At 35.6% G+C, this 27,387-nt stretch overlaps 1 protein-coding gene across 1 annotated transcript; it reads right to left on the reverse strand.

Moving 5' to 3' along the window:
- Nucleotides 1-24,197: 24,197 nt before the first annotated feature.
- Nucleotides 24,198-26,572, reverse strand: LOC131612148 (unknown seed protein USP-like). The gene is made up of 3 exons (XM_058883958.1): nucleotides 26,450-26,572; nucleotides 26,153-26,258; nucleotides 24,198-25,445 (listed from the first exon to the last, which is right to left on the reverse strand). Exons 1-3 carry the CDS (start codon nucleotides 26,486-26,488, stop codon nucleotides 24,349-24,351), a joined length of 1,242 nt encoding a protein of 413 aa, XP_058739941.1. The 5' UTR covers nucleotides 26,489-26,572; the 3' UTR covers nucleotides 24,198-24,348.
- Between the last annotated feature and the right edge of the window lie 815 nt (nucleotides 26,573-27,387).

Genomic DNA, 27,387 nt, shown 5'->3' on the forward strand with positions numbered 1-27,387 from the left:
TGAATGTGAAGAAAAGGTTCCTTTGGTTATTCTCCATCCGGATATGCCTACCGATTTAGAAGAACTACAAAAGTCATGGGTTCAATTGAAAGAAGAAAGAGATACTTTTGAGGCTCAATTCCGTGCTAAAGAGAAACAAGTGTTAGAACTCACGAGACTACTTCAGGCGGAGCAAGGTATCAACAACTTCATTGGATCAAAGAGGAAGCGCCCATGGGAGACTTGAAGGAGTCTTATTTTATTACTATTATTACTTCTAGTTGTTTTACTTATTTATTTTCTTTTGTAAGCCTAAAAGTGGCAAAGAACCATAACTAAGTACAAGTTAATTATTATTATTACTATTAATAAATTTGTTCTTTCTTTCTTGTTTAAGCAAATTTAAATTTTAAGGTCCTTGAAAACATCGCATATGCATAATTATATCATTCATAAATATTGCATCACAGGTTTCATAAAAACAAATGCCTTATCTTTCCGCTGTTTATTTCAGTGAGAAAATGGATCTCGAACAATCTGTGAAGAATCTCCAAGTTCAAAATGCTGAATTTCAAGCTTTGATCCTGAACTTGTCCAAGGGGCAAGACGAACTGAAAGCCCTTCTGACTAAGAAGGAGAAGAAGACCAAGAAACCCAAAGGAGTGATCAACTTGGGGAGAAGGTTCAAAGGTCGTCCCAAGAGGGCCGAGGAAGCTGGGATTCCTAAAGACGAGGAAGAGGAAGAGGAAGGAGATGATCTCAGTGTCAAAAACAACCAAGGAAGCCATGTAGGTTCTGATGGTCAGGAAGAAGAAGAAGAAGATGAGTATCCTCAAGACGAGGATTATGCCGATGAGAAGTATAGACTACTAGAAGAGCGTCTGAGAAGCGTGGAAATTCAGAAGGTACCTGGGCTAGATTTTGAAGAACTAGGACTCGTTCCTGGGGTTGTTATTCCTCCAAAGTTCAAAACTCCCGCCTTTGCTAAGTATGATGGAGTCTCCTGTCCCAAGATGCACTTGAGGTCTTATGCAAGGAAGATTCAGCCTCACACTGCTGATAAGAGGCTCTGGATCCATTTCTTTCAGGAAAGTCTATCTGGGACTCAGCTCGAATGGTACTATCAACTGGAGGGTGCTAGCATTCGCACTTGGGAAGATCTGGTCGTTGCTTTCTACAAGCAATACCAATACAATTCTGATCTTGCACTAACTCGCGTGCAACTACAAAGCATGTCTATGGGATCTAAGGAAAGTTTCAAGGAGTATGCTCAAAAGTGGAGAGATCTAGCTGGGAGAGTCCAACCTTCCTTGACTGATAGGGAGTTGGTGGACATGTTCATGGGTACGCTAACTGGGCCGTTCTATAGTCACTTGTTGGGTAGTTCCTCATCTGGGTTTACTGATCTTATCTTAACTGGAGAACGTGTGGAGAATGGTATTCGAAGTGGGAAGATTCAAGTGGGCACATCTTCTGGTACTGCAAAGAAGCCATATCATGGAAGAAATGAGTCTAATACTGTTCATAGTCAGAGGGGCCGTGGTAAGAATGATCAGAATCAGTCTGTTGGTGCCATCCTCATCTCTACTCCAACATCTCAACAATCTCCCAAACAAGAGTATCAACGCAAAAATGATAGACCAAGGAGACAATTCACCCCGATCAACATGCCTTTGTCTCAAGACTTACAACATCTACTAAAGTCTAAGCTGGTCACCCTGAAGGATCCTCCGTAGTTTGTCAACACTGCTAGTCCAGCTTATGATCCCAAGGCTACATGCGCTTACCATTCTAATGCTACTGGACACAATGCAGATAATTGTTGGGCCTTGAAAAACAAAGTCCAAGACATGATAGAAGCTGGCGAGATCGAGTTTGACGCCCCAGAGACTCCTAATGTCATCACTGCTTCTATGCCAAAGCATGACAAGACTGTTAATGCTATCATGGACGCAATCCATGTTTATGACGTAAGAGATCTGTCAACTCCTCTCCCCGATATCAAGAGAAAGCTGTTGCAAGCTGGTTTATTTCCAGGTTGCGACCCTGACTGTTATTACTGTGCACTCCTACCCAAGGGTTGCGAGAATCTGAAAAGAGGTATCCAAGGCTGGATGGATCGTGGCACTATCCGATTTGAGAAGATTCCTTCTATTGAAGATTTGTGCGAAGGTTTCTCCCATGGTTTAAAGTTTGAAGATGTCTCCGTCATTTCCAAAGTCCCATTGAAGATCCCTACCAAGGCTCCTTTCAAGATTTCTGCTGAACCCCGTGTGGCTCCGATCATTATTACTCAACCTGGTCCGATGCCATATTCTTCTGATAAGGCTGTCCCTTGGAATTATGGTGCCGAGGTCTATGTTCAAGGAGTTAAGCAAGAGCTTGAATCTGATAAAGTTTTTGAAGATGCCATTCCTGATGTGGGTAATATTGTTGGAATTAGTAAAGTGACAAGAAGTGGAAGAGTGTTTTCTCCAGAGATCTCTCCAAACACCGCTTCACCTGTTGCTACTATTATCCCAAGTGCTGATGATCGTGGTAAAAGACCACTGCATGAACCTGAGACTGTCACTGAAAATCCACCATCTGAAGAAACAAATGAGTTCCTTAAGATCATTCGCAAGAGTGATTATGACATTATTGAACAGATGGGGCATACTCCTTCCAAGATTTCTATGCTGTCACTCTTAAGTTGTTCCAAAATCCATGCTAAAGCCATGATGAAGTTTCTAGAGGCTGCTCATGTGCCACAAGAGATCTCTGTCATTCAGCTCGAGAATTGTATTGCAAATCTGACGACAGATAATTACCTTGGGTTTTCTGATGCTGATTTGAGTCCTAGTGGAAAGAATCATAACAAGGCATTGCATATCTCCATTGAATGTGGGGACACCACCCTGGCTCATGTACTGGTTGACAATGGCTCGTCTTTGAATGTTCTACCAAAGTTAGTGTTGGACAAACTCAAACTTGAAGGAGCAACACTTAAGTCTAGTGATGTGATAGTAAAGGCTTTCGATGGCTCAATAAGTACTGTACATGGTGAAATAGAACTCCCGATCAGAGTAGGCCCTCAGACCTTCAATACTGTGTTCTATGTGATGGACATCCATCCCGCGTACTTCTGTCTACTTGGGCGTCCCTGGATACATGGGGCAAGTGCTGTAACATCGACTCTCCATTAAAAATTGAAATATCCAGCAAAAGGCAAGATTGTTACTGTTCATGGCGAAGAAGAGTATGTGGTGAGCTTCGTAGATGAAACCAAATATGTGGAACTCACTATAGAAGGTTTTGAATCTCCCCGTCAAGCGTTCGAATTAGTTCCTCAAGTGGCTCCTGAGACTAAACACGTCTATACTCCTCCTAAAGTTACTGGGGGTATTCCTGCAATGGCTTCTCTGAAAGACGCTAGGGTTGTGGTAGAAGAAGGTGGTTGCACCATCTGGGGGCAACTACCTGATATTCCATACAAGTCCAACAAATGGGGTTTAGGCCGCACTGCTAAGGATCAGAAGGGAGAACAACATCCTCACCCAGAAGGTTTGAAGCATCATTTCATCAGCAAGGGGGTCAACGCCATAAGTGAAGATGAATATAATGGTAACCTGGACAAGTGGGTCTTCCCTACATCAGACGAAGGGCTGGACAATTGGAAGACTGAAGACATTGTTTCTATCTCCTATAGTCAGGAGTAATTGCCATTCTTAGTTTTATTTCCTGCTTTCCTTTTTATTTCCAACTTTTAATTCTGTACTTCAATAAAGAATAAACTCTAAAGCCGTGTGTCCCGCCCGAGGCACAATGGTCCATTGTTAGGGCTTGTCATTTCATAAGCATATTTTTATTGAATAAAACATTGGACGTTTCGTATTCAAATTGTGTGTTCGCTTTTATTTTTCTTTACTTTTATAGCTATGTGTTCTCACACACACCCACATAATGCACTGCAGATCCATGTCCACTCTGGATCCTATTGATAACGACTCTGCTATTGCTAAATATGACTTTGAAAATCCAATCTACCCAGCTGAGGATGAAGGTGAGGAAGGTTGTGAAGTGCCTAGAGAACTTGCCAGACTACTAGAGCAAGAAGAGAAGACTATACAGCCGCACGAAGAGCCAATTGAGGTTGTGAACATAGGTACTGACAAAGAAAAGAAAGAGATCAAGATAGGGGCTGAATTAGAGGATATTGTCAAACAAAGACTGATTCAGAAGTTACGAGACAATGTTGAGATCTTTGCTTGGTCCTACGAAGATATGCCTGGGCTCGATACTGATATTGTGGTTCATCGTCTACCTATCAAAGAAAACAGTCCTCCGGTTAAACAGAAGTTACGAAGAAGCAGACCTGACATGGCTTAGAAAATCAAAGAAGAGGTCGAGAAACAATTCAACGCTGGGTTCCTGAAAGTAGTGAGTTATCCGCCATGGATTGCCAACATAGTACCCGTACCCAAGAAGGATGGAAAGGTCAGAATGTGTCTAGACTACAGATATTTGAATCGAGCAAACCCTAAAGATGATTTCCCACTACAGCATATTGACATTCTAGTTGATAGTACTGCACAATGCAAGGTTTTCTCTTTCATGGATGGTTTCTCAGGTTACAACCAGATTAAGATGGCACCCGAAGACATGGAAAAGACAACTTTCACTACGCATTGGGGCACCTTTTATTACAAGGTCATGCCATTTGGGTTGAAGAACGCTGGGGCAACGTACCAACGCGCAATGGTAGCTCTATTCCATGACATGATCCACAAAGAAATAGAGGTCTATGTTGATGATATGATTGCAAAGTCCAACACTGAAGAAGAACATTTAAACCATTTGCAGAAGTTGTTTGATAGGTTGAAGAAGTACAAGATGAGACTGAATCCGAACAAGTGTACCTTTGGCGTAAGGTCTAGTAAGCTGCTGGGTTTCGTTGTTAGTAGTAAAGGTATTGAAGTCGATCCAGCAAAGGTAAAAGCTATACAGGAAATGCCTGCTCCGCGAAACGAGAAAGAAGTTAGAGGATTCCTGGGACGTCTGAACTACATTGCTAGATTTATCTCCCATCTGAACGCTACTTGTGAGCCAATATTCAAGTTACTGAGGAAAGATCAAGTAGTGAAATGGAACGACCAATGTCAAGAAGCCTTTGACAAGATAAAAAAGTACCTGCAAGAACCTCCGATCATGATACCACCTGCTGAAGGAAGACCTCTAATTATGTACTTAACAGTGTTAGAGAATTCGATGGGGTGCGTATTGGGGCAACATGACGAGTCTGGCCGAAAAGAGCATGCAATATACTACCTTAGCAAAAAGTTTACCGACTGTGAAACAAGATACTCACTGCTCGAGAAAACTTGTTGTTCTTTGGCATGGGCTGCTCGCCGACTGAGACAGTATATGTTGAATCATACCACTTTGTTGATTTCTAGAATGGATCCTATCAAGTACGTGTTCGAAAAACCAGCTCTCTCTGGACGAATAGCAAGATAGCAAATGATACTAACAGAATACGACATCCAATATACAACACAGAAGGCAATCAAAGGAAGTGTAGTGGCAGATCATTTGGCCCAACAAGCTGTAGACGACTATCAATCTATGAGTTTTGAATTTCCAGATGAAGATGTTATGCTTGTTACCGACTATGAACAACCTAGCCCGAATGAAGGACCTGAACCAGGATCCCGATGGACTATGGTTTTTTATGGAGCTTCGAATGCACTTGGTAATGGTATTGGCGCTGTAATTGTCTCTCCCGCAGGTGGACACACCCCGTTCACAGCAAGACTATGTTTCGACTGTACCAACAACATGGCTGAGTATGAAGCATGTATCTTGGGACTCAGAGCTGCTATCGACCTAAGAATCAAGTTGTTGGAAGTATATGGGTATTCAGCCCTAGTAATCAGTCAGATCAAAGGAGAATGGGACACGAAGCATCCTAATCTTATGCCTTATAAAGATTTGGTGCTATCTTTAATTCCACACTTCGAAGAGATTACTTTTGAACATATTCCCCGAGAAGAGAATCAACTGGCAGACGCATTAGCTACTATGTCGTCCATGTTCAAAGTCAGATGGGACAACGAGGCTCCTATAGTTATTATTGAAAATATGACGAACCAGCATACTGTTACGAGATAGTTACTGACGAGGTTGAAGAGAAACCATGGTTTCACGAAGTAAAAAGATACCTCGAGACTCAAGAATATCCTGAAGGGACATCTATCAATGACAAGAAATTCTTAAGAAGGTTCGCATCCAAGTTCTTTCTGAGCAATGGGACCTTATACAAACGTAATCATGATTCAACTTTGCTTCGTTGTGTGAACAAGAAGGAAGCAGATAAGATCATGGAAGACATGCACGATGGTACCTTTGGAACCCATTCTAGTGGACATACTATGGCTAAAAAGATTCTGAGAGCAGGCTACTATTGGTCCACTATGGAAACTGATTGTCACCAACATTCAAGAACTTGCCACAAGTGTCAGATATACGCCGACAAAGTACACGTGCCTCCAGTTCCTCTAAACGTTCTAACTGCTCCTTGGCCTTTTGCAATGTGGGGCATTGATATGATCGGAGAAATCAAACCTACCGCTTCCATTGGGCACCGCTTCATCCTGGTGGCCATTGATTACTTCACCAAATGGGTAGAAGCTGCTTCATTTGCCTCCGTTACCAAGAATGTGGTGGCTCGATTCATAAAGCACAATCTCATTTGTCGATACGGCATCCCCGAAAGGATTATCACAGACAATGGTACCAATTTGAATAATAAGATGATTACTGAGCTCTGCACACAGTTCAACATCAAACACCACAATTCTTCTCCTTATAGACCAAAGATGAATGGCGCTGTGGAGGCCGCCAACAAGAATATAAAGAAGATTGTGCAAAAAATGACTGTGACTTACAAGGATTGGCATGAAATATTACCATTTGCTTTTCATGGTTACCGTACCTCCGCACGTACATCAACTGGGGCAACCCCGTTCTCATTAGTTTATGGTATGGAAGTTGTGTTACCGATTGAAGTCCAGATTCCGTCTTTAAGGATCATGAAAGAGGCAGAGTTAGACGAAGATGAATGGATTCAGACTCGAATGGATCAGATAAACCTGATTGATGAAAAGAGGCTTGCGGCTGTTTTTCATGGACAATTGTATCAGAAGCGTATGATCAAAGCATTCAACAAGAGAGTCAAACAACAAGTTTATCAGGTTGGTGACTTGGTCATAAAGAGGATTATTCTACCACAAGGTGATCCTAGGGGCAAGTGGACTTCCACCTATGAAGGACCATTTGTAATCAAGAAGATTTTCTCCAAGGAGCCATGATACTCACTACTATGGACGGAGAGGACTTTCCACAGCCTGTGAATGCAGACATAGTCAAAAAATACTACGCATAAATATGACCCGCTAGGTCGACGTACCTAGGCAAAAGTAAGGGCATCCCGGCAAACCAAAAAGGTTTGGGCAAAAATTAGGGATATATACAAAAAATATACACCCGTCAAGTCAAAAACCCGAAAGGGCGACTTGGGCAAAAAAGGGTATCCTGCTAGACTGAAAACCTGAAAGGGCGGTCTAGGCAAAAGTTAAGGATCAAGCGTACAACTATGTCTCTTTCACGTCATTCATCAACCAAGATATATCTACAACATCAAGTTCAAAAGGCTCGGATCGATTCAATCATCTTTCTCCGACAAGAAAGGGATGAGACACTCGAAGACATAATAGCAATAGCAGAATTGAAACTCAATAGGATTATTTACACAGAGCTATTTTTCTTTTGTTTTATTCTGTACCTTTTTTGAAAAACACACAATATGTTTTATTTTGCCTGTTCATGGCTTTCTTAATACAAATTACTTTCTCTCTTTCAAGTTTCCGTTTTTCTCTTTTTCGAATACGCAAACGTCCAATGATAATGTTGAATGAACATATGCATATGAACATGATTGTCATCTATCTTTTCTGTCATAAAAATATCTATTAGTTCATTAGATAGGAAAGGAAAAGAGACAATGTCTAAGGTAATCCAGAGGTCCTCCTTCAAAGTCAATAATCTGAAGGAATCCCCACAAAGTATTCATTAAGAAGATATCTTCAATACTCTCAACAAAAGACATAGTTCCGCAACAAAACTTATCAATATCTCTCATCCCCGGTCAGGGTGTATCAAGATTACCGATCATCCCCAAGCAATAATCATAAATCCCCAGTCAACTGTTTCCAAGATAAGATCGACAACAAAAAGATCTATCCTTCAGTCAATATGTTCCAAAAAGCACCAATCATAGTCATACATCATAAATCATAAGCATATTCATACATCGCATACATTACTTCATATGCACGCTCCTCATTTATTTTGAGAAACTCGTAGCTAATGCATCATAACATCGCATGAGTACTAACAATATTTGACAGGTACGAAGATTCGAATCTTATTCCAAATAACGCCTAACGCATGGTTTTCCAGACATCTGAGGATGCAATTGAACTTAGTCTAACGCACGACTTATTCAACCTGACGCGCGGTTTTCCAGACATCTGAGGATGCAATTGAGATTAGTCTAACGCACGACTTATTCAACCTAACGCACGTTTTTCCAGACATCTGAGGATGCAATTGAGATTAGTCTAACGCACAACTTATTCAACCTAACGCACGGTTTTCCAGACATCTGAGGATGCAATTGAGATTAGTCTAACGCACGACTTATTCAACCTAACGCACGGTTTTCCAGACATCTGAGGATGCAACTGAGAATAGTCTAACGCACGATTTATTCTTCAACCTAACGCACGGTTTTCTAGACATCTACGGATGCAAATTAAACCCACTCTAACGTAAGACTCAACCTAAGTCTATTCCTCAGAAACTGTCTAACGTACGACACATTCTGACTCTCAAGTATATCAAGTCGGATGGCATCGTCAAGCCCATCTCCATCACACATCTTCTCCAAACACCTGGATGGCATCTTCAAGCCCATCTCCGGCAAAAATCCCTACTTCAGCTAGGGCAAATTTCTTGGTATTCTAGTGTTCAATCACCTTCCACCTTCAGATACCGACTAGCACCTTCAGGTTTAAGATAATTGAACAGGGGAAGCTGTCATACTCCAAAATTTGCCCATACTATTTCTCTTGGTCAAATTCAAATCAATACTTAAAGTTCCTAGATACACCCTCCTAAGCAAAGATCAGAGAACTAGGGTTTGGTTTGTTAAAAGGAAAAACAGTGAATCAATGGCTCCAAGGCATCTCATATAGCTCAATATATCTCACATCATCTCCATGATAAATATCAAGTCTCATCTCAAAAGATTGGTCACTCAATTGTTCAAAAAGTCAACAGTCGACTATGTTAACCTAAAAGTCAACTGTGGTCAAAGTAAAGTCAAAACTCCTGATTTTTTGTCAAGATCCTCATATTGAAGTATCATTCACCATTTGATCAAGAATTGATCATGGTTCATCAAGGAAAGATCAAAAATCAACAAATCAAAAATTTCCAAATTAGGGTTTTGTGTAGGAAAAGTCAACTGAACTTTGACCAGCCATAACTTTCATATGGAACATCAGAAATTTTCCATCCAAAGCTCATTTTGAAGGAAATTTGATTCTCTACAATTTTGTCTCTCACATGCCAAGTCTAAAAATACTTCATTTGAGAGATATGGACTAAAACATTATAGGTCCTTTTCAAAAGTCAACAAAAAGACACTTTTTTCAAAAGGACACACAAGGAGCATGGAAAATAATTTTCATATGAAACCAAAGACAATGGTTAGAGGACTCTCTAAGGTTTCTAAAAAGTCCTAGAATACTTCCATACCTCAAAAATTGAGAGAGAGAGGCCTTGTTAAAGTTGGACTATTTTGGAGGGAAAAATGTGAAAGAACTTGACTTTTTTTGCAAATGGGCCCAAGTTGTTTTGACTCAATCTTGATTCCCAAGTATCCAAGAGCCCAAGATCTTATTGCCACGAAAATAAATGGTTTATTTGATTTATTGTGATTTTTTATTTTAATTAAAAAAGATTTAAAATGACATAAATCAAAAGAAAATCAAATCTTTGGCAAGAGGCGTGATTTGAATCTATTTTCATCATCAAATATATCACATAATCAATACAAATTCGTGCAAATAAAATTTGAAGAGATTAGATTGAAATTAAGCAAATTTAGAAAGTTTTCATAAGAGATTTTCAATCAAATTTCCAAAACTTTCAATTCAAGATTCAAAAGGATTTGTTTGAGTTTTATTGACCTAAATCCTTCCCTTATAAGTACCAAAGCCATTCAGATGCAAGGGTTACGGAAAATTGGCAAGCAAAGACCATTGTGAAGCTCTCAAAATCCAAGAAAAAGTGGCATTCGATTTTTGAGTTTGAAGAAGATTCCAACCAAACCAAGGGTTCAAACACGTTCTCTGGAGTCTCTTGAAGCGATTTGGATACCTACACGCAAACAACACTCCCATAATTATCTCATACAAGCCGAGGTAAGTCACAAAACTCTCGAATTCGATTACTCCGATCCATGGCATATAAGCATGTTTTGAATACATATATATGTTTGTTATGATGTTGTGCATGATTCTGGAAAGTTAATTGCGATCCTATGCGTGTTTATGACTTCTGCCATAGTTAGGGTTTCTTGCTTTCAATTAGGGGTTTTCGATTCAACATGAGTTAGGCCGTAAGACAGGTACTATTGAGTTCGCGTGGACAAGACGAGTTCGTTCTTGCTATCGCGCCAAATTTCTATGGCTGTTTGCACCTATTCGTTATTCGGAGGTGTAAAAAGTGCAGGTTTTTTACAGCTAACCTGTAGCGAGCGGTGTAAAAGGCTTGACACAGATTTTTGGTGAAGAAGACGACGAGGTGTCGTCGTTTAATTGGCCGGTTTGAATCTTTCTTTACGCGCGCTTCCTTTTGATTCAGGCAGATCCTGTGCATTAAGAAACACGCACTAGCGTGCACTTTCATCATCCAGGACATCCATTCCATCTCCAGATCAATCTAACGTGCCCAGGGCTGCAGGCGCACAATGAACCACACGCTGGCGTCACACTGAATCAAAAGTTAAGTTTTTTGCAATTTTTTTATTTTTAATTACATAGCCTTTTCTATTTTTGTTTTAATAATATATATATTATTTTTCTTCAAATAAATTTGTTTTTATATATATATATATATATATATATATATATATATATATATATATATATATATATATATATATATATATATATATATATATATAAACTATATAAAACTTTATAAAAAACTTTTTAATAATTTTTATTTATTTATTTCATATAATATTTAATATATATATATATATATATTATTCGTAAAATAAATTTAAATTGATTTAATTATTTACATATTATTTCAAAAATTCATATTTATTTTATTTTAATTCCAAAAATTCCTAAAATTATTTTTGCACTCGATTTAATTTTCTTGTCCCGATTTAATTAATTAGGTCGCAAGACCAATAATTAATTAAATCAATTTATCATTATATTCAATTTGAATCTTAATTAGGGTTTACGAGGAATAACCTTACAATGAATATTTCTTTTTTTCTGTGCCTTTTCAGGGTTGGCTTTTCAGGTGCCTTCCGACTACGCGCCTCGCCTTTTACGAAGCTAAGTCTCGACTTTACCCTTTTTTATTATTTTATCACTTAAATATTCATTTGCCTTATAGGGGTTAAAAACCTCGAAAGTCAATGAACTATTTTACACTCACGTGCCTTGCCTTTTTGCCTTTTCAGGGTTAATCTCGAAGCTACCTCCGACCGCCAACCATGTCAGATCAAATTCAAAATGCAAAGCTAAGTGCCTTTGTATTTATTTATTCTTAATTTCTTTATCTTTTATTTTTATTAGGGTTAGCAATATTCGCCTCCGAACCGATAATGCACTCACCCATCTTTTGTTTGCCATTTTTCCCACCTTTTCAGGGTTTGTCAATTGCCAAAGCGTCGAGTATCGGTAACCCTAAACCCTAATCTCAATTATATTATTACTTGTTTCAAATCTATTTGATTTATTTTATCCCGCTGGTTTCAATTCCCCTCTCCTCCGCTGGTTGCAATTTCCCTTCCCCCATTATTACTGATTATATTAATTGTTGTGGTTAGTAATTCTAGGGAGTGCAATTTGTTAACCGAATTAGATCACTAATTACAAGATAAGTATCTGAATATAATCACGTGATTGGTGCACACACGCACACTTTTGAGTAAACCTCTATGTTGCCTATTGCCTGTTGCCTTGTTGCCTTGTGTTTTTTTTGCAGAATAGCCAGTCCCTCGAATACGAGGATACCTCAGCCATGTTGCCTCGATTAAAGATCATGATCCCTAATGATGCTGCCTTCGATACACATGATCTCGACCCTCGAAAGTTGCCTTCGAAAAGGCGGAGGTATCCTCTGGCTGCCTACGGAAAAGGCTATTATGATCCTTCCCTTAGACTACCTGATTCTCTATGGCATGGGTTAGTCTTATGGAGAACGATAATGCGATGACCCTTCAACCTCCAAATGAAAGGCTTCCTGCCCTCTTATGGCATGGATGGACCCTTTAACCCTGAAAGGCTAAAAGAAATTTTTTATCAACTATCATGGTAATTTGCCCTTAATTGCATGCTCTGGTTTAAATATTTTTCCTAAACATTTTCAAGGCTACGCTCATTTACGAGCTAAAGTCCTTGTCTCTTCTTCTACATTTCTTTTCAAAACGAGCAAAGCAATTAAGAGCCCATAGAAAACCATGGATGCAAAGGGTGCCTTACACCTTCCCTTTGCATAATTACCCCCCGAACTCAAAACCTTTTTTAAAAGGTATTTTCCTGTTCTTTTAGCCTTTCCGATATTTGGATAAAATAAAAGTCGGTGGCGACTCTTGCTTACCGCAACATTTCGATTATAAAAGTCAGTTCACCGTATTACAACCCCCATTTAATAAAACCTAATGACCTCACATCTTATGGATGTTAAGTCTAAGAGATTAAATTAAAGTACACACCTTATTTATAATCTTGATCACACTTATACACGTATATATTTTAATACATACGTATTTTAAATTATGTGCCAAAAAAAATAAGAAGGGACAAGTCTTAGTGGGTCAAATTTGGGGTATGACATAGTGAATTGTTGAATATATGTGAATTGCCATTGTATTATTCGTGACGATTTGTGATACTGTTGATTATAGTTGTTGACTTATTGTGTATGCACCGTGGTGACGTGGTGATATTAAGTTGTAGGCCTATGGCCACTGACTATGCGATGTTGTTATTATGTGATTATTGCGATGTGCAGGATATATGTAACGATGAGTTACCTCTAATTATTGGTAACATTTGTGATATAGGAGTATGCCTCGTGATGATGTTGTTGTGATTTATTTTGTGATGATGCATTCATTGAGTCTCGTGATTGCATTTTTGTGACGGCCTGGATTGGGAAACAGTGACGAAGGCTTATGCCTGTTTTGATGCCTCTATTTATTGGCGATTGGCGATAGGGGATGAAGCCCTATGTACCACATGCATGTGGATTTCTTAGAGTCGCATTTCATTTGTGTGATTATGAGTTTATGTGTTGTGATGTGTAAACTTATGTGAATTATTGTGAAATCTGAATATGAATTTATGTGAGATATCATGATGTGTATTATTTTGATTTAAATAGTCAAGTGGACTAAATGGTAATGATTATATTGCAAAGTGATGATTATTATAACTGAAGGTGAAGAAAAACACAAGAAAGGGCGGGTTTGAATTGTGTTCTTCAATATTTATTTCCATACTATAAATATTGTCTTTCTTCTAATATCTAATCTTTTGGATATGCTTTAGATAATATTGCAGAAGCATAATAATGCATAAGCAACGAGATATACATTCATTTAGTTTCTTTTCTTCCTCAGAACTTCTGACTTTTTTAAGCACCATTTTGAATAAGGACTGCATGGAAATTCTGGGTTAAATGAAAGTTCAGAAAGTAAAAGACACATTAATTTTTATCCTAGTTCACCTTCTCAACAAGGCTACCTCCAGTCCACCATCCTCAGGCGATTTCGCCTTCTTCAAGGACTTAATCCACTATAACCAATCTTGATTACAACTGCACAACCAACCGTCGTGACTAATAATACAGTGCACAACCAACTGTCGTGACTAACTCCAATGAACTATTCAGTGATCTGATTCATAGATATAACATTCATTGACCCCTTCAAACTTTTGACCTTCACTTGGTCTTCTAAGAGGATTTCCACAATGACCATAATCATTGTTATCTCAAGCTTCTGACCTTTACTAGATGGTAATGATTATATCGCAAAGTGATGATTATTATAACTGATGGTGGAGAAAAACACAAGAAAGGGGGGTTTAAATTGCGTTCTTCAATATTTATTTCCATACTAAAAATCTTGTCTTTCTTCTAATATCTCATCTTTTGGATATGCTTTAGATAATATTGCGGAAGCGTAATAATGCATAAGCAACGAGATATACATTCATTTAGTTTCTTTTCTTCCTTAGAACTTCTGACTTTGCTAAGCACCATTTTGAATAAGGACTGCATGGAAATTCTGGGTTAAATGAAAGTTCAGAAAGTAAAAGACACATTCATTTTTATCCTGATTCACCTTCTCAACAAGGCTACCTCTAGTCCACCATCCTCAGGTGATTTTTCCTTCTTCAAGGACTTAATCCACTATAACCAATATTGATTACAACTGCATAACCAACTGTCGTGACTAACAATACAGTGCACAACCAACTGTCGTGACTAACTCCAATGAATTGTTCAGTGATCTAATTCACATATATAACATTCATTGCCCCTTCGAGCTTCTGACCTTCACTTGATCTTCTAAGAGGATTTCCACAATGACCATAATCACTGTCATCTCAAGCTTCTGACCTTTACTTGGTCACTTAAGGAATAATCGACATTAAGTTTGGTTACAATACGATGCTTCTTAACAAACAAATTTTCTAGTTATCTAGGTACATATTGTTTTGACACACTAACAAGTAACCACTTCTGGAGTCTAAACAAGTGATTATAAGATTCTTAAGAAATAACACAATATAAGTAACAAATCTTGTGTCATATGTATTCTTACAAGAATTATCTTGTAGTCTTCTTGTCTTCTTCTTCAGGACGAGATCTTCACTTCTTTGTTGATAAGCAGAGTAAGAGCATTAGATCTTTGTATTAAGTGCTTCTTCAATTTGATCTTCGTCTTTATTTGTATGAAAGTTGATTAAGAGCAACAACTCTTGTTTTAAATTACTTCTTGTGTAATGATCTTCCTTTTCACTTTTTATACTGATCATTGGAGTTTGTCAAGCTAGAGCCACATTAATGAACTAAGTAAACATACTACAGTGTAGAGCAACAATTCAGTGTATTTAGTTTCTTTAGCCATCGAATGTGAGGATTTTATATTTTGATAATGTGTTGTGGATTTCTTTCAGATATATTTCTAACTTTCATTACTCCACTGGAGCATGCTGCATAACATGCATAATCTTGTTTTCTTCACTCGGTTTTCTTTATATGGACATGTTGTAGCACTTAAAGCACTCTTACTTTCTTTTTCTTCTTTAAGTATTTGTGGATTTCTTTAGTGTAACTTGATGCAATTATGCATGCATTCCACACATTTTGATTTGAAGCTCTTGTTCTTTTATAGGCAATTGAATAGTACCGTTGGAACATTTTGAATGTTTCAATAAATGCATTGTAACACGTGTACTGCAAGGATATGCTTTTACGGCATATCTTATCTTGAATATATAGATAACTTGTAAGCTGAGCTTGTATCTACTTTCGCGTGGTTCCAAGGTTCACATGTGACTTTATCATTATTGTTTTTATCGATCATTGTGTTTGTATTGGATGTGCTGAAGCAAACTTCTTCAGAACTTCTGATCTTTCTTTTGGACCTTCTTTGAAATTTTTGACCTGGTAGATTTCTGATATAATTATCATGCTTGTTTCAAATCCTAGATGTTGAATAAGTCTTGTAGGAACATCTGCACACTTAATAAAACTATTAGCAACAAAATTGTTACTAAAATATATACTCGTTATCATCAAAACCAGATTCTAAACATAGATCTAAATCTTGTTCTAACAATAACTTGAACCGTATATATACTGTTTATCATCACCTTGTTTATATTGTTTGATATCTCACCCATTTTATTTGTTTCACCGTTACTTTTATACTGGTAACGCACAGGTGATAGCTTTGATGAAGATTTAGACACTATGAGTCGAGTCGGCGGTCGCTCTGATACGTAGCACTTGGGGGGATAAACGTGTGTTTTAATTATTTGTTACTTGCTGAATTTTAATGATGTTTATTGTTGAATTGTAGCTTAAAGCTATACGGTGAAGACGTTATGATTAATTGGAAAATTGTGAAGTTTTGTGAATTCCGCTGCGAGATAAAATAATTTGGTTTAATGAAGTGATTTTGAGGATTAAATTAAATGTTACAATTTGTCCATTTTAATTGTATGTGCTATGCATCTATATGAAGGTGTGAATGTCATCTGTGATTTAAATGACTAAATGTGACATCTCAATTGCTGATGAAAATTTTGAATAACTCTGATTTTTCTTTATAATTAACGAATAATTATCGGGTAGAATTGGGGTGTTACAAACGACACATAAAACGGAGTTACATAAAACGGAGTTACAGATCAAAAGTTACGCATCTTGTAATTTTTGGCAAAATAGGGCATATTCTCCTAGAGAAAGGATTAGCTCGTCTGGCACTCCAAGATAGAAACTTGGTCACGAAAAACCCCCTCTCGTGTAACACCCTAATTCTACCTGATAATTATACGGAAAATCAGAGTATAAAATTCAAGAAAACATACAATTGAGATGTCACATATTCGTCATTCGAAAACATTTACGGCTTACTTGCCTTCACATAGATACATAGCACAAGAATTTAAAACGACAATTAAATCGTTACTCAAAAACCACTTTGTTTCAAATTAAAACAATTAACTCGCAGCGGAATCAACAAACTTCATATTATTCAAATAACATCGTATTATCTTTGCACGGTAACTTTAAGTTACAATTTAAACCAAAACCATATAAAATTCATAAAATAAAACAATAAGTAAAACAATAGTTTATCCCCCCGAGTGCTACGTATCAGAGCGACCGCCGACTCAACTCACAACGTCTAAATCTTCATCAAGCTATCACCTACACGTTACCAGTATAAAGGTAATGGCGAAACAAAAGAAAGGGGTGAGATATAAAACAATATAAACAAGGTGATGATAAATGCTATATTCAGGTTCTAGTTATAATAATTATCGCTTTGCGGTATAATCGTTTTTGTCTAGTTTACTTCACTATTTCAATCAACAACACAAGTCATAATATCTAACATAAGATCATAGTCAAAGTTCACAACAAGTCGTTTAAATTCACACATCAAAACACGTAACATCATAATCACACAAATGAAATGCGACTCTAACAAATGCACATGCATGTGGTACCCAGGGCTTCAGCCGCCATCGCCAATTGCCAATAAATGGAGGCATCAAAACAGGCATAAGCCTTTGTCGCTGTTTTCCAATCCAGGCCATCGCTAAAAATTGCAAATCATGAGACACTGATGAAATGCAACGAATCAAAAACATCGCAAAACAACGTCGCGAGGCATACGCCTATATCACAAACACGTCGCCAAACATCGTCACAAAGGCATTCGTCTACATCGCCAAAATATATCAATAATTATCAATAATTAAACGTCACATTATTTTTCTGCAATTCACAAATTAGAACATAGCATAATATGCATTTTGCCACAACATCACCAAACGTCGCCTATTCACAAATACCGAATCGATTTCGGACTCGCCTAAATTATACTACTCAGTTAATTAATTCCCGGTCTATTATTTATTTTATTTTTTGTTCACCAATTATTATTCACTACCTGCTACTAAACCAATTGATACTGAATTCACTTTTATTAAATTGGTAGAACTGCCATTTCTAAACTGTTCATAACTTTCTCTGTAAAAATATTAGCTACTGCTCTATTTTCCATTCTATTCACTAATTCTTAATTATTCGCCTACTGCTAATTCATTTTACTATGTCTAATTGAATCCAAGGTGAGCTTGCAATTAAATCAGTAGTATTCATTATCACTAGTTCTAATACTAGTACCTAACATATCAAAACTAATACACAGTTGCTATTTAATTAAAGGAAACAACATAACAAATAAGGGACCCCTGTCCCACACTTGTAGCCAAACGTCCCATGTGGGACTTTCCAATTTACAAGGGGCGCTCGCCCTTTCATGTGGGCCGCCCGCCCCACTAGTTATGTGGGGTCCATCCTAATTCTTCTTTCTTGAGGGACGCCCGTCCCATGATTAGGGCCTCCGTCCCTAAAATTTTCTTTTCTCTTCCAGACTCAACTTTCAATTCTGGTATCAGTTTTCAACTCAAAAACAAATTTTAATTCCAGAAAATTTATCATCGCAATGTCACCAAACCAATTCACAATACAGAATATACCAATTCATCATCATCGAATATAAATTCAATTCATTCCAACTCACAGACAACACAAAATCAATAAATACTCACAGAGCAACCAAGCTTCATAAACGGTTCACGAAAAACTTCAGACAATAACAATACCGACACCAAAATCATACACACACACATAGAGACAATATTAGTTCCCTAAACCCTACATATGATTCATCATATCCCCGTTTATAGAGCAAGAACTCCGCCCTTACCTTATATTCGGAGTCCGCTCTACAATTTCCAGTCGAATTTTCCAACTGCCGCAGCTTCCAACCTTTGCCTCTTTAATTCTTCTACGATCAATTTCTCAGCAAAATAAACCGTATGAGCTTCTACCCTCCAAAACCTTGTTCCTCTTTGTCTGCAACTTTACTTTACGGTATATTCTTCCAAAAGCTCCAAAACCTCCTTCTGCCAACAAAACCTAATTTTTTATTCTCTTATTCAACTTAGCCAAATAATAAAATATTATTCTCCTAAACTCTTAATGGGCCTATTATTAGCACACATCCAATTTACTACAACTACCACACTTAGTTCAATATAAATTTCTTATTCATAATCCAATATTATTTTTCCACAACTCCGTCGCTCCATCAATTAAATAATACTTCATAGAAATACACTGATTAATTCCCAACTTCAACACTTTTCAATAAGTAATTCCAAAAATACTCCAAAATATTTAATTAAAGGGTTAAATATGTTAGGGGTCCCTCTAAATATGGCAACTTTCAATTTTAGTTCCTACAAAAATTTTCATCAAACAATGGTCCTCGTAATATTTTCCGTCCCTATTTTTGGTCTCTCCCGTTAGATTCCACTAGCGGAGGCTTATGTGGCACGCCACGTGTTACACCACGTCAATTAAAGTCAACACGAAAGAAAAAGAGAGAGATTGCGGGGATTTTAAACCCCCATTAAATAACTTAAAAAACAATAAATTTTCAGCATCTAAAAACTCCTTCAAAAAAGGTAAATTAACAATGATCTTTTGTTAAAATATTCTTAAAACATATAAGGTTAAGTAAGCAGAAAGTAAGAAAATGAGGATGAGGAGGTGAACAAGAGCATGATGGTGATAAATCCCAAAAGGTTATTATCATTATAATATACATGTCAAATATGCTTTCATACTTTCATCTTTATGCACAGGTTACAAGACTTACTAAATGAATGCCAAACAAAACATATATTAGCAAACAGGTAATATAGAAATACAAGTTACGGGGAGAGATTTAAAAATACTATGAACATACACAAATTCTAAATCCGAAAAGAAAAATGATTACAACAATTTGAAATGTTCAAAGTAATATTCAATTGAATATCTATATTATACTGTTATGGCCAATTCGGTATGGAGAAAACATATACGTAAATAATAATTGTTATAGATATTTTATGAGGAAATCCTTTATCTATATACCTGTAACAATGATATTACCTTTTCCAACAAAGAAATAGTTGCTGCATGTTGTTGCGGTAAGATCCCTTTCCTATTTGCATTTTACTGCCAACGTCTTTTCATTCTCATTGTTTCTAACAGTTTTGAGATGCTTTTACACAAAAATATATCTTGAAATTCTAATGCTGAAATTGTGTTGTAAAGATGATGATCATTGTTGTTATATTTTTCCTCACATTCCTTTGGCTTTCTCTCCTACTTCACACCTGAAATGCAAGCCACTTATTTACAATGATAGTTTCTTTAATTTTTTGGGTTAGTTGAAAAAAAGATTGATTTAAATAATAGTTTATCTGTTTACCTTTGCAAAAATTTCACCAGTTTGGATGTACCTGGTATGAAACGAAAACAAAAAGTTTAATAGGATATAGTGAGATAAATTTTGGATGACCAAAAGGTATAATAAATTAATATTAGAAGTAAAATATAAGAACCAAGAAAAGAAAAGCATTAATATATTTCTCCTCCGATATATCACGCTTTTTAAGAAGCTTCATTCCCCGACACTCAGTATAAAATCTAAAATCACCAAAAGAAAGGAGTAAAATAAATATGCAGCAATATTATTGAATAAAAATAATTTGTGAACATGTCACAAGCCCATTAAAAAGAATAAAAATTGCAAGTAAAATATGGTACTTCCACTCATGCTTTTCTGAAATGCTTTATATAGGAATGCTACACAAGGAGTTAAGGTTAAGATATATTGTTTGTTACCACTATATAAGACAAGACAGTAAATGTATAAAGCTTTTGAGTTTAGTTTCTATTTGTAATGTACAATCATTTTCAATGTTGACCTGAATATCTATTCCACCTTTGACAGTGTTACATTCACATTAGGTAGCCAAGAGTTGTTGCTGCTGCAGAACCAAACGTGCATGCTGAAAAGAATGTATTATTCTCTCATGTAATCAAGTGGTTTTATTATAATATGTTGATTATGAGAATTGTTTTATAAAGAGAATTATGTCTTGAATATGAAGTAGCTTTGTCTCTAGTTTGTATGTGATGCATGGAGCATGGGATTTTGAAGATGATGGAATGAATTGGTGCTTGAATTTGTTCGTCAAATTCAGGCAAAAAAAAAGAAGGACAATGCTGGGAATTGGTGCTTGAATTTTTTGTAAGGACTAAAAGTGAAAAATGCCATATTTATAGGGACTAAAAACTTATTTAACCCTTAATTAAATAATTAATTAAATTTTCGGGCGTTACATCTCGCCCGCTGGTCTCACTCGGCAAAGGTGTTGAAATGACCACTCGCCCGACGAAGCAAAACACCTGCCCAACGAAGCACATCAGAAACTGAAAAATGTTGTGCATTTCAGCACTTCCCAACCCAAACCAAATCCGTTTCTAACCAACTAAAACCCATTCAAATAGCAAATGATCACATGTAAAATGTTTCTATTCATGTTTCTAACCATGGGTAAATATTATAACAATATTTAACATGATTGATTCACAAATCTCATGGATTCAACACAATTCCTAATATGTAAAATCTATGAATTAGAGAGATGAATATCATATCATACCACTACCCATTGCATATATATATATTCAAGATAATGAAGATTCTCCCCCTTACCCTAGATTACAACTCCCTCTTCTTCAAGATTTCTCCATTTTCCTCTTCTTCCTGTTCTCTTTTATTGAGCTCTCTTTTCTCTTCTTTTCTCCCAAAATAGTTATGACATCTAAAACCCTATTCTCTTACTAACTTTATTTCAAGTTAATAGACTTAGTAACCTTACCACCTAGTATTTATATTCTCAACTTAGGCCCAAAAGCTAGTATAACTCATTATACTACTAATAGTCTAATTAATCCAATTAGCACAAATCACCAAATTAACTAATTATCACACCAAATGATAATAAAATAAGTATACTAATAATAAAATAATTATTAAATAAATAAATTATGAAAATTGGGATGTTACACAATTGATCACGAGTGAAAGCTTTGGAGATAAAGAATACACAGGAGTAGCAATAGTCAAATAATCAATTGGTAGCTACTGTGTCTTGGTCTTGCTCAAGATCAAAAGAAGAGAAGTGATTGAATCAACATCAAATGGTTGTGTTAGTATGGTTTCTTTTGGAACACTTCTCTTGTAATCAACTTTTTGCATAATAAGAAATTTTCCTAATTCCAAATTGGAATATGGGGAAGACGTACCCTTACGCAAGGACAAAGTGAGGAACTTCCTAAAGTGAACGATCGAATGGTAAGAATTTTTCTGTGACTATTTTCATTTTAAAGTGGTTGTTGATTAGCTTATAATCACTTTTGATTATAAGTGTTTTTTATATCAACGCAACACAAAGGAAAATTCTGAAAATTCGTTCGTAAACCAAGTGTTTGATAAATCGCATAGCTCAATATTTTTGCTTGTTATCATTGGAAATAGCTTTGCTAGTAACTTGGTTTAAACTAATAATATTGTGATACTTGATTCAAGTTAATAAATTATTTGTATTGTGTTGTTCATTCCATAAGGCCCTTGCATATTTGAGTTCCAATAACTAGGTTTGCATAGACGACTCAATTGATCTATATTAAAACCTTCCGCTCGTACTCTTTTCTATTAACTTAAAAAACCAAATTTTATCTGGATTTTTTGGTTTGGTGATATATTCACCCCCCCTTTTATATAAGGTTCCGTCGTCTAACAAACAATATCGATTACAAATTCACATTGAATTTACTATAAAGTGGGCATCTTGCCCTTACAAAGGAGTAGATATCTTGCCCATACAAAATAATAGACACTCGTGCTAGAGGAACTGTGTACAACCCGGTCTTTCCCCCATAAAGAATTTCACCCTTACAACCCTCATGCTTGAAGGACTGTGTACAATACAGTCTTTCCCATAAAGCATATCACCCTTGTACGCCTCATGTTGGAGAGATTGTGTACAATTCGCTCGTTCCCAATAGAGCATTTCATCCTTACAAGCATCATGGTTAAGGGACTGTGTACCATCTAATTGTGTTGGGTGGGTCTAAACCTACACATAGAAGATCCCGCCCCGATTTCTAACATGTCCAATAAGGCATGGCAAGCTAGGTCAACAAACAGGTCAAGTCAATTAGGTCGGCCTAGAACGTAAATGGAGAGATTATTCAAATTAGAGAACGAAGGATAATACATTTATGATTAAGTTAGGGACATTATTGCTGGAAATCATGAGTTAAAAACCACCATTAATATCTATCAAAAGGATACAATATTCTTAAATATCCTTTATGGGTAAAGGATACAATCATAGAGGAAAAGACACACATTTTTTATACTATTCAAATACATAAGTGTTAATCTTATTGGTTTTGTGTTGGTGGAGTTTCCAATTAGTTTACTCTACTCGTATAAATATGTATTTGAAAATGATGAAATGTGTTTTCTTATAAACTTTTTTATGTAATGATTTATGCATTGTGAAAAACAAAATACTTTTACCATACCCTTATATTGTTTTAGCACTTTAAGCATCGACAGTTTTGTATCTCAAGTATTGAGTTAGAGAAGGATATATTTTCTAATTGTATTTTGATTGATATATTGCTGAAGATAAAACAAATTACGAAGCGAATGAGATTGTAGATAAGATTATCAGTAATGTTCAAGGCAATACAAAATATTTTCTACAAGAAAGGGAGATTTGATAAGGCGTTGAAATTGAAGGTGAGATAAAGAAATAAGACAAAAATTGATTAGTACATGCAAACAGACTATAACCCATGGATCGAGTATGGTTAGCAATTTTGTGGGTACTAAATATTATTTAGAATACACAAACACTTTGGCTTGGGTAATGGGTTGAATACATGGAAGTTGTAATATAAAACTTTGGGAGTGTATGTATTATTGAAATATAACAATGTTGAGCTAACAAAAGAAAGACACTCTAGTTTTAATTTATTAATCTAGTGCTTAAGTCACGGTTGCTCTTATTTACTAGGAGAAATTTTTATAATTATGCTTCAAGGAATTTGAAATTCATATAACGATGATAGCTTACATAAAGTACACCAGAGTTGACCATAGATTGACACATTGCACAAACACAAACCCATAGTTCTAAATAATTTTGGACGGGTTTTATTTAGAATTTTTAATAATACTACAGATACATATGATATGATATGATATTTTCACATCCTATTTATTCCTAGATAAAACTTTAGAAAGAAGTCCAAATATGAGATTCTAATCAATGTGCAAATCAGCTAGATGGCACAAGGATGGTCACTAGGCTCACTCATATCAGGTACCCAAGCAATAGCCTTATTGCCGATAAAATGGCAAACAGGGACAGTTCCTGGCTTAACATTGAGAACCTCCTTCAACATGTTAGCATTCATACCTCTAGTGTCATGGTGGCAAATAGTAAGAGCTTTTGATTTAGTTCCATCAGGGGCCACCAATGGGACCATGTAAGTTGTTGTCGCATTGACTTCGTGGCAATAAAATACAACTTTTTTAAAATTCAACCTATGACACATTACTGCTTTGTCTCCAATTTTATTTACTTCTTCCACTACATAGTTTTCTTGATTTTGACCTAAGGAACTTGACATCACTTTGATATTCTTTCCAAGCTTTGAAATGACAAAATCCACCATTGACTCTAGTGATAATGCACAATATTTGTCTTCTCCTATTGCTGATGGATTTCTACAATATTCGTTAATCATGTGAGCTTCTTTTTCATCTGATGTGAGTGCTACAGAATGTTGACTTTCTTTTTGTGTATCTCTTACAAAAGGTTGATTTGCTTTTCTAGACCACGCCCAAAATCCAAATGGTTGATTTTCTTTTTCAGATTCTTTTCTAGACCACGCCCAAAATCCAAATGGTTGGTTTTGTTCTTCAGATTCTTTTTTAGACCATGCCCAAAATCCAAAAGGTTGATTTTTCTTTTCAGTTTCTTTTCTTTGCCATATCCAAAATCCAAAAGGTTGATTTTCCTTTTCAGTTTCTTTTCTTTGCCATATCCAAAATCCAAAAGGTTGATTTTCTTTTTCACTTTCTTTTCTTTGCCATATCCAAAATCCAAAAGGTTGATTTTCTTTTTCGGTTTCTTTTCTAGACCATGCCCAAAATCCAAAAGGTTGATTTTCTTTTTCAGTTTCTTTTCTAGACCATGCCCAAAATCCAAAAGGATGACTTGCTTTTGAAGTTTCTTTTTTATCATACTCACTAGATTCAGAAGGTTTTTGAATACCTAAGTTCATTTTTTTTCCAGGATATAGATCATGTTCAAAAAAAATAGTCCAATATTGATTCTCTTCATGACTTTTGATAGGCATACTGGTTTCTATATCTGCGACATCAAACCAAATTTTAAACCAAATAAATACATAATATTATATAAATAGTTGTCCTATACATTAATATAAACTAACAAATAAAAATCATATAAAAAGTACATGTCAGTGTAACCTATGTAATTAGTGAAAGATTTAATTATGCAAGATTTAATTATGAAAGATTTTGATGTTGTTTAGTTTTAGTCTTTGTAAAACTTAATTGTGGTCAAATTGATCTTGTATACGGAAAATATTTAATTTTAATCTTTTAAATTAAGTACTAAAATAAATATTACAAAAACCGATTTTAATAAGTCAATGTTTTAGATCAAACAAAAATAATAAAGACTAAAACCAAAATTAATATATTTCTACAAATATATACTACATTAATTTAAACTAAAATATGATACAATTATAATGAAAAATATATATATTACATGATCAAGCTGAAAGAGATCTTAAAATCTCCTCCAATTGAAATAGACCTAACAAACAAATATATATTACAATTATCAATAGTGTAAACTTTTTTAAAAGCTATCATTCGATTATTGAGGTAAAGAAATGGTGTTCTTGTTTTCTCGATTTAATTTAGAGATACATTGCAAAAAATAATTAATATCCATTGTAATTTGAATATAATCTTATAAAAAGAAAAGAAAAAAGTATGTAAAGAATGTAAAAAGAGACAAGATATCTTAGTGATGTTTCTACTAACCGGATGGTAACAAATCTGAAAGTGCCTTAGGCATAGTAGTGTTTGGCCAAACAGATTTCCAATATTCTTCTCCTGATTTAGATCCATTGATTCCAACCAAAGCCAACTGCAAATATATTCAAGTTAGAATGCCATTTTCATAGAACACAAAAGAATATGAAAAAAAATATTAAAAAAAATATTGGTGTTCAACAACAATTCATTTTAAAATGTAAAAAAAAGGTGATATTTTCCAATTCTTATAAAATATTGATAGAAAGATGAGACAACTAAATAAAAAGTGGTAAAACAGCTTACAAAAAAGAGAGCTAAAACAGACAGATTTTGAAACTCCATTAAGCTGTGTAGTGATAGAAACTTAGTGAGTGTGTGAGTATGAACGAAATACTTCTGCAGTATATATAGTGAATTCGTTGAAAATGTTATCGTTTGGGAGTTCAATTAATAAAACAATTTATTAAATTCATAATAAATATTGATGAGCCCTAGGTTATCTTTGAGTAATTGATGTATTAAATTTACAATAAATATTACTCAGTACTAGTACTAGGTTTTCTTTGAATAACTAAATTTATAATAAATATTGCTCAGAACTAGGTTGTCTTTGATTAACTAAATCAACAATATTCAACGAATTCACAATAAATATGTAAGTTCACAATAAATATTGATGAGCTGTAGGTTTTGTTTGAATATTTATGGATACGTTGTAACTCTATCAATCCGGTGTTGTAAATTATTAATAGATAAAATTTGTGAAGTTAACATATTTATGTAAGATCGAGTGGAGCATACTTAAAATACATTAAAATTTATAATTTTGAAAATAATTGAAGATATTTAGTAAAAAAAAAGAGAAAATTTAGAGATTGTACACCAACTTTTTCAAAAGTATACATAACAAAACTATGTTCAACGCCGACTTTGAGGAAGAAACTCGGATATCTGAGAAGAGGATAAACTACAATCTTCTTATGCAATTAACAAATGCATATGCGCATTGTAATACGGTGGGAGAACTGACTTTTGAAATGTGTTGCGGATAGTAAGAGTCGTCACCGACTTTTATTTTATCCAATAAGAAAGATAAAAAGAACAGAAAAAGACATTTTAAAAGACTTTGAGTTCGGGGGTGGGTTATACAAAGGGGATGTGTAAGCACCCTTTGTATCCATGGTTATCCATGGGCTCTTAATTACTTAGCTCACTTTTGAATTGTTTGAATTGTTTGAAAA

Source organism: Vicia villosa, linkage group LG6 (genome assembly GCF_029867415.1).
Source record: "Vicia villosa cultivar HV-30 ecotype Madison, WI linkage group LG6, Vvil1.0, whole genome shotgun sequence".
In the NCBI taxonomy this organism is placed as follows: Eukaryota; Viridiplantae; Streptophyta; class Magnoliopsida; order Fabales; family Fabaceae; genus Vicia; species Vicia villosa.

What these genes read in the sequence shown, in the direction of transcription:
- LOC131612148 (XM_058883958.1), bottom strand. Translation starts at nt 26,488, where the DNA reads ATGGAGTTTCAAAATCTGTCTGTTTTAGCTCTCTTTTTT. An exon ending in CTGTTTTAGCTCTCTTTTTT is followed by an intron (nt 26,259 to 26,449) that starts GTAAGCTGTTTT and finishes ATATATTTGCAG; the next exon opens with TTGGCTTTGGTTGGAATCAA. An exon ending in TTCAGATTTGTTACCATCCG is followed by an intron (nt 25,446 to 26,152) that starts GTTAGTAGAAAC and finishes TTGATGTCGCAG; the next exon opens with ATATAGAAACCAGTATGCCT.